The sequence below is a fragment of the Kryptolebias marmoratus genome, unplaced genomic scaffold, assembly GCF_001649575.2.
Source record: "Kryptolebias marmoratus isolate JLee-2015 unplaced genomic scaffold, ASM164957v2 Scaffold175, whole genome shotgun sequence".
NCBI classification, from domain to species: domain Eukaryota; kingdom Metazoa; phylum Chordata; class Actinopteri; order Cyprinodontiformes; family Rivulidae; genus Kryptolebias; species Kryptolebias marmoratus.
The window spans coordinates 1-8,872 of NW_023665909.1; the positions used below are offsets into that span (position 1 = coordinate 1).

Sequence of the window (8,872 nt, forward strand, 5' to 3'; positions counted from 1 at the left end):
GTGGAACATGATTAGTCTTATCACATGTTCAGCTACATTTGAAACTAAAATAGTCCCATCTTCCTGTGAACCGAACGCAGCATCTCACCGCAAATGAAAAAGGAAATGAAACCCATCATCTGACTTATCTTTCAAAGTTTAACTAATGCTGGTTGTGATGGCCACACAGTTGGTAACCTCACGCACCAACACTTATTCATTTTAAGTTGTCATATATACATCGCACCCACTGCAGCACAATTATATAGTTTTTTGTTTACATTGTTTGACAATATTAAAATACATTAGTTCTAATTGTAGTGTGCATATTTGGTTGGCTTTTGTATATCTGACTCTGTCAAGCTTAATGTGTTTCTTTTTTTCCTTTTTTACCAGTGCTGTGGGGGGGAGTCATGGACTCTGGCTGGCTCACTCCAATCCCAGACTGATTGACTGATTGGGTGAAACCATGCAGAGCTCCACCATGGGGGAAAGAAAATAGTTATTTTATTCTAATTCTTGCATAAGTTCTTCTTGCTTTTGTGGTTTGTTTATTTTGTTAATTTTATGTTTAGTTTAGTTAGTTCTTAAGAAAAATGTGTGTTAGATATATCTGTTAAATTTGTGAGGAGATGTTTCCCTTCCCTTTCCCCAAGTGTGTCAGTCTGGTCTGATCAGCCAGGTATTTAAGTCTCCTTTGTTTGTGGTGTGTCAGGTCAGTTTATTTTTGTTTGAGCAGTTAGTTTGAGGGTTTTGTTATATTAAATCATGATTTTTCAGCTGAGACTAGTTCTCTTTCATTGACCTCTTTTACGAGCCCTGAATTAATTGTTTGAATTTTGTTGTTTGGGGAATAAAACCCTATTTTTTTTTAATTCACTACTATGTCCTCATGGTTGGCTGTCTCGGACCAACACACTGGTAAAAGATAAGCAAAACCAACAGATAAGAGCTGGCTGTACCAATGATACTCATCCACACAGCAACGGAGAAGGACACCAGGAGGAAACTTGTTGCTGCCATGAAGAAACACAACAACACACGAAACCTAGAAGAAAAATAAGAAAAGGTTAAGAATTTTACAAGTTGCAAAATTCCTACTTCTTTTTTAATCAATAATCAGGTTGTTCTGCGAGTCTCTACCTAACACTTCTAAATACCTACAGAAAGACACAATTATCATTTTCTGCATACTATAACAAATTAAATGCCTAGTACTCCTTAAGGAATGCGTATCCCTAGCTGCCTTTTATGCCAGTTTTAAACTAAGATCAATGTAAAATGAGAAGAGATGAGTTCTAAGCATTTTCGTCAAACCTTGAAAATTACATTTTGGACAATCTCATATAATATTACAGGAATTTGTGAGACGTGTTTGAAATATGTGTTGTGAATGACGCTCAACTAGTATGGCATCAAATTTTAGCTCAAGATCTGCAAAATCAACAGGGTTATAGTCATTTTTGTCTTTGCTAATGTCAATTAGCTGAGGTGGCCATCTTAAATTTGCGTGACCCCAAAAGAAAATCAGAAGTACAACCCCAACTCCGAAAAAGTTGGGATGTTGCATAAAAAGAAGTAGAATGAATAAGAAACAGCTGGAGGAGCAGTTTGTGATGAATTAGATTATTTGGCAAGAAGTCAGTAAAAGAACTGGGTAGAAAAAGAGCATTTTAAAGAGGCGGAATCTCTGAGAAGTAAACATGCCTGTAAAAATAGTGAAACAATTTTAGAATAATGTTCCTCAATAGGAAATTGTGAAATCCGACAACCCTGTCATCTACAGGTCAAACTATCATCACAGGTTTTCAAGAATCAGGAGAAATCTCTGAGGTCAAAGGTCAAGGCTGAAAGTCAGTATTGGATGTCTGTGATCTTCAGGCTCACAGGGGCCACTGCCTTAAAAACAGATCTCATTCTGTTCTGGACATCACTGCATGGACTCAGGAACACTTCCAGTTCACTGTGACAGCTATAGTTCTGAGAGATTCAGCCTCCAAAATGCTCTATTATACTCAGTCTTATTATGCCCCTTTTCCACTGGCTCTATTTCAGAAGTCCCGTCCTACTTTACTCTACTCTACTCGACTCGACTCTGCTCGGCTCTATAAAAAATGCATCGAGTTTCCATCGGCCAGTTTGGTCGGTAGCAGAGGAACGCCTCCTACTCCGAAGCAGGGACCAAAAAAGCAGGGACCGGCCTCGAAAAAATGCCGGTGGAAACATGCACAGAGCAAGCCGAGTAGAGTGGAGCCGAGACCTTTAGAGCAGGTAGAAAAAGAGGCATTACTGACCTGTTGCCAATTAACAAAATTTGATGTGAAATGCTCCTTTGGCTGTTTCTTATTCATTCTACTTCCTTTTACAGCCTTTTGTTCATCTCTTCCCAACTTTTTAAAAATGTGTTCTTGGATAAAATTCAAAATTTTCTATACAGATTGTAAAAACATTTATTTTAGACATTTGATATGCTCCAAAAAGAATAAAATAAGGGTTTATGAAATTTAGGAGTCATTACATTGTGTTTTTATTTACATTTTCAAAACTGGGGTTGTAGATGTACATTCAACAATTTGAGAGTTTATTTAAAACCCATAAAGTGGTTCACAAGATAGTTTGTTAACAGGGTTGACACCAAAGATGTTGTGCAATATGTAGAACTACGTGTTGTGAATGACTCTCAGCTACTACCACACCAAATGTTACCTAAATATCTGTGAGTTATAGCCCTTTTCTTATCTTTATAATCAGTTGTGGTCAGTCAGGATGATAAAAGAAAATGTGTTCACATTAAAAAAAAAAATTGATCTTTTCTTTTTTGCACATTGTTCTTAAAAAATTCCCAGCCTGAAGATAAAAACTGAATTTAATGTAATAATAATCTTGGTCTCACCCATAAGGCACTTTGTGGATCACAAAGGGAGCAAAGATTTTGATGATGAGTGTCGGGAGGACATCAGCTAACAGCACAGCCTGCAATCACACACAGCATGTCCTTTAACAAAGTTATATTCTCTTTTAAATAATTACACTTCGAACATACCAATTAAAAAAAACAAACATATGAGGTCAAAACCCTGTAACGGCCATTTCCTTTCACAACTGACTCACTTTGACAAAGAATTGCCTCAATCCAATGAGAACTCTGCATATCTTTTTTATAATATTCTAAAAAACACCAAGCTGTTGTTTAGAGAACAAAAACACAAACTAAATATTTAGATTAAAGTAAGAATTATTGTGAAAAAATAAATCTGGATTATCTGAGAACTGTAACATAGTAACTGGGTGTCTTCCTCAAAGTATAATCAGCAGAGCTGCAGAAAAATTATATCTAAACTATATCAGAACCTTCAAAGTTGAAAAAAAGAACTAAAATTATAAAAGAGCTGGATGTTAAAATATGCCAACAGGACATGTGATCCAAGTGGAAAACACAACATTCTGCTACAAGTTCAGTGACATGAAGACAGTTTGGATGAACGGATCTGATTCTTTCTCAGACCTTACAGTCATGGGAAGAAAGTAAGTCCACCCTCTTTGAATTTGGAGGTTTTATGTCTCAGGACATAAAAAGGATCTGGTTTTTATCAGGTTCTAAAAATATTCAAATTTAGCCTCAAAATGTACAAAAAGACAAGAAATTCCACCGTGTTATTATTTAATAAACCAAAGCAAACCATAAGGAACAAGCTGTAAGTGGAAAACTGTGTCCAGCAGCTTGTAGAACCTCCTTCAGCAGCAGGAACTCTCAGTAGTCTTTTTCTGTAGGAATTTATCACTCTATCACATGCTTGTGGAGGAATTTTGGCCCACTCTTCTTTCAAGTGTTGCTTCAGTTCATTGAGGTTTGCAGACAGGTTTCTGCCCAGCTTTCTGAAGGTCCCACCTCAGCATTTCAGTCAGGCTGAGGTTCTGGACTTTGACTGGACCGTTGCAACACTAAATCTTTTCCTCTGTAGATCAGCTGCAGAGTTTGGATCATTGTTCTGTGGCATCTTGACCCAGTTTGGTCCAAGCTTCAGCTGTGAGACAGATGTGTCCATATTCCAGAATCCTCTGGTCTACAGAGGAGTTCAGGGCCGACTCAGTGACTGCAAGGAGCCCAAACCATCAGCCCTCCACTGCCATGCTGACAGCTGTTCTGAGGTGTTTGTGCTGATAGGCTGTGTTTGGTTTTCTCCAAACATGCTGCTGTGCATTGTGGGTAAACAGTGTACTTTGGTCTCATCTGTCTAAAAGCACATGTTCCAGAGATCTTGTGATTTGTTCAGATGAAACTCTACAAACCTTCAGGAAGTCGTGCTGTTGCCATCAGTTCAGGGAAAAGTTTTTTCCTGCTTCATCTTTTTTTTTATTTGGCCTGCCATGACCTTTAACCTTTAACGTAATGACTGAGGCCTGTAGCGTCTGAGACGGAGCCCTTGGGTTTGTTGTTATTTCTATGATCATTGCACAGTCTGACCTTGGGGTGAATTTGCTGGGACACTCCTGGGAAGATTAACAGCTGTTTAAAATGTTTTCCATTTGTTAATAATTTCCCTTTCTATTAGATGTTAGTCTCCGAACAGTATGGAAATGACCTTTAACCTTATTCAGATTGATGGACAGCAACAGTTGCTTCTCTAAGGTCATTGCTGATGTCTTTCCATCCTGACACCCAGCTTTCACAAAGGTGGTCCCGCTGATGATGATCAGTTAATAAATAGGTTTGACCAGCAGCTCCTGGATGATACTAAACCTCTTCAATTCTGTAGAAGCAGTAAGGGTTTACTTCATGTTTCCACACACAGCTTCTGGGTTTTACTTTAGTTTCTGTTTAGTTGTGTGGTTTTGTACACTTGAGGTGTAGAGTTGAATCATTTCTGAAGGATATTTGTATATTTGTGTAAGCACAAAAATGTGGTATATGCCCATTTTGCCACACAAAACCTCAGATGTATCAATAATGAACTGACTGGAAATCTGTGCAGCCCCATGAAAACTTCATGGCTGGCGTTTGCACATTTCTACAGTTACTGGTCCGTTGATAACACTTAAAAGGGTTTGCTTGGAAATCATTAATGATGTGAAAACAGTTATTGGACACATCAGAGACACAGGATGAACAATTAGTACATGCAGGTGTGCAGGTACATGAGTGAATATTGAAGAATGCATAAAGTGGTGCAGAAAATACTTTTAGAAACAATGACTTTAGCCTTATATTATATTGATATTGCAAATGGTGCAGTGTGAAGAGCAGGATTTTTTTGTCCAATATGACAACCCTCTTTAAGATACTATTTTTCAATCCTGTTGGAACTCCTGGGTGTGTGGCTGGTCTTGGAGTAAGGAGTCGGGTGCTCCCCGATACACCAACACTGGGGTTACTATAGCAACAGGGGCATTTCAGAGGAAGCAGGCCAACCAGTCAGGACTGCCAGTTGACCTGAAGCTGAGCCGTGCCAGCTGTGTGGGATGTCAGCCAAGTAAATTAAATTCCCATGTAAGGCAGTCGGCCAACTTTAAAGCACAATTTGCAGCAAGAGCTTATTTTCTTACAGTAACGGGAGCTATCGACAGCACACACATTGCTATAAAGTCACCATCACAAGATGGTTATGTTTATGTCAGCAGGAAGCATTTTTAGTAAATCAACTTACAAGAAAATCAAAAATCAACTTACAAGGTTAGGTGAATTAGGTGAAATTCACCTAATTCACCTAACCTTGTAAGTTGATTTTTGATTTTTGATGATTTTTGATGCACAAATTCACCTAACCAACACTTCACAGTATGAAGCTGGTGGTTTGATGTCATGTTTGTGTCCTGATGTTTAAAATGTTCCTGTGTGGTGAATTTACCCCTGTAGTGACAGGACTGCAGTCATATCTGCTGCTGTTACTGCTGTTTCCAGCTCGGAGGTCCAGCGTCCCCGATACCTAAATCATCAGATTAAAAATAGGGTTTTATAATTAGAAAGTTAGTTTTTTCTGTTAATATTTCAGCACACATGTGTTTGCTTACAGATGCCGTAGAGTTTTTGGACTCCTGTTTTTGGAGGATGTCATGGGCCGCACTGAGCATGACCACATAAGCAAAGTTGTTGCACAATCCGAGGAGCCTGGAGAAGGTTTCAACAAGGGAGACAGATTAGACAAGAAATCTGATTCACTCACTGACAAATGAACTGTTTGCAAACTTTCTCTGGAAGAAAACTGCAAAAACAGTTAAAGTCATGCGTGCTTCAGAAGTTTTTTAGACGTAAAGTATGTAGAGTCTGAATCACATCTTTTGTTAATCACAAAACTTTTGTTTTTGTTTTCCCCAAAACAATGATATGATTAAAAACTGTTAGACAGTTGTATCCAACTATTTTCCAACAATGTGTTCATCTGATCAATTTAAGCAACAGAAAGATTTGTTCAAGTTTAAACAGGTAGACAACGTTCGTTTAATGGAATAATACTTTGTTAATCTGGTGAATTTAGAGGTGTAAAAACCTCCTAATACAAAAATAACACGTAAAATAATTGACTCTAATAATGATTCTAAAGTGACAGTATAGAATTTGGCAGAAAGGAACTCCTTATTACTTTGAGTCTGGAACTCAAATGAGCTTTCGCTCAGAGAAGACAGCAGTGTTTCTGGATGGTGTTCACATCTGGCTTCTGATAGAAGTCTGATAGAGCTTTAAGCAGCATTAGTGGATGGTTCAGTGAACTGTGTTTACATGCAATAATCTGCAGATGTATTCCTGAGTCCATGCAGAGATGTCCAGAACAGAATCAGACCTGTTTTTTAACCAGTGGACCCTGAGGGCCTGAAGATCACAGGCAATAATATTGACTTTCAGCCTCGTCCTTTGTGGTACAAAGCCAAAGGTACAAAATGGTACAATTTCTAAGTTTCCACATTTGATATGTTTACTATGTTCAGTTGTAAACTAAATATAAGTTCATTAGAAAATCATTGTGATCTGTTTTTATTTACATTTTACAGAACTTTCTAACTGTTTGGGAATTGGAGGTGTTCATGACGTTAAGCTCAGTCTCATGCGAGATTTCACGTCATCTGAAGTATGTGTTGAGGATGACTCTCAGCTACAACCACACCAAAATCTGACTGCATTATACTTATTTTTGTGTGGGCTAAAATAAAGTAGCTGTGTGCAGCAAGTACAGGACAAACCCCTACCTCCTGAGCCACTGCCGCCCCTATTATAATTTATGGCGATTGGTGCATGTGTTGGGAAGGACTTTCAGATATTACCACACCAAAAATTTAACTCAATCTCTGTATAATTACCTGAGTTAAATTGTGGGAAGGACTAATGTGGATTAGCTGTGGTAGTCACCTTAACCTGGGTTGACTCTTAAAGTTAATCAGTTGTAGATGCACATCCTATGATTACTTTCTGAGTTTCATTAACATCTATCCAGTCATTCATGAGATATTTTACTAACATTACAGACAAACAAACATACACTCAGACTCTGGCAAAACATTATTGCCATGGGTGGCAGGTGATAATAAACCTGAGGTGTTCTGCTAATTGGGTGAAATGATTTGAAAAAAGGGGGCTCTGGTCCCAAAATTGTTATTAAGCGATCATTAAAAGAAACACTGTAAAACAACTAGATGTGATAAATGTCACTAAAATGTTCCTCTTTCGTATAGCTTGTACAAACACAACAACTGTAACATTTTCCTCTTTATCTGAAAGCTTATAAGAGTCATTTAAACATATATTCATTAGTGTAGTATACATTTAATAAATAGCACAGAATGAGGGGGTTTACTATAGATAATATGTCTGAAAGGGAAGAACACTTAAACACTTAGCTCGTATGGGGAAGTTGGTCTGAAATTCGGTTTCACTTTGGTGCATTTCTGTTTTATTACCTTTTTATTGCTGGACAAAGCAAACGAGACACCAGCTGCTCGCGTCTGTCTGAGATAACTTGGTTTAATACAGGATTCGGTTCTAAACACCGGGACACTCACCAGAAGCCGGCCCAGTTGCGCCTCTGATTGCAGCGACCTGTCAGTGTAGGACCAAACATTCTGTCAGTGCTGATTGTTATCAGATGAACCTGTAAATCACAGAAAAAAACAGGCTTCAACTGACCGTCAGTTTGAAGCTCTGCGTTGATGCTGCCTGTCCGCTCCATGACCGCAGAACAGCTAAACTGTCAAACTAACAACCGACCACAAAAACATCTTATATTAAACACGTTCAAAACCTCCGACAGCAGCTACTACTTTGAAAACTAGCAGGACTATTTGTTTGGCTACGTCACAACGTCACGTGACGTGCAGCGTTTCTTTCCGTTACTTCCTGAAGAAACAAAAACCTTCTCCCGTGGGTTCCTGCTGGGCTTTACACTCATAGACATGAATACGTATTAATGTCTATGTTTACACCATCATCCAAGTGTTGCTGAAATATTAACCCACCCCAACTGATATTCTGTTTAGTGACCTTTCAAAATTAAATTTGAATATATATTACAGATATAGAGCTATATTCAGTGTGGTTGGAGCTGAGGGGCATCAACACGTATAGCTGTGTAACAATGTAACTATCACTCAGAATGTGCTCAATATTTGTACCTCAGACAGAGTGATATTTAGTGATGGCCAGATGAAGCTTTGTGAAGCAATGAAGCTTTTCAGCCATGTTCACAGGCAAGAAGGCAAAAAAAATGGTTCATTTCTCTAGACTTCAATTGCTCAGCAGCTTCTTCAGCTGATCAAAAGTCTGAGACAAGAAGTAGCAGAGCTGAAGATGTTGAGGTTGTCCTTGGGAGTGAAAAAAATGGATAGGATTAGGAATGAGGTCATCAGAGGTACAGCACAGGTTAAACGACTGGGAGATAAAGTTAGAGAGGCCACACTGAGATGGTTT

General features: G+C 38.4%; 1 protein-coding gene across 1 annotated transcript; it reads right to left on the bottom strand.

Annotated features, from left to right (window-relative positions):
* Positions 1-79: 79 nt before the first annotated feature.
* LOC108229441 (battenin) lies at positions 80-8,293 on the bottom strand. The gene is made up of 6 exons (XM_017405114.3): positions 8,093-8,293; positions 7,969-8,005; positions 5,989-6,085; positions 5,826-5,903; positions 2,873-2,952; positions 80-1,027 (listed from the first exon to the last, which is right to left on the bottom strand). The coding sequence occupies exons 1-6, from the start codon at positions 8,133-8,135 to the stop codon at positions 862-864; spliced, it is 501 nt and encodes a 166-aa protein (XP_017260603.3). The 5' UTR covers positions 8,136-8,293; the 3' UTR covers positions 80-861.
* Positions 8,294-8,872: the final 579 nt, after the last annotated feature.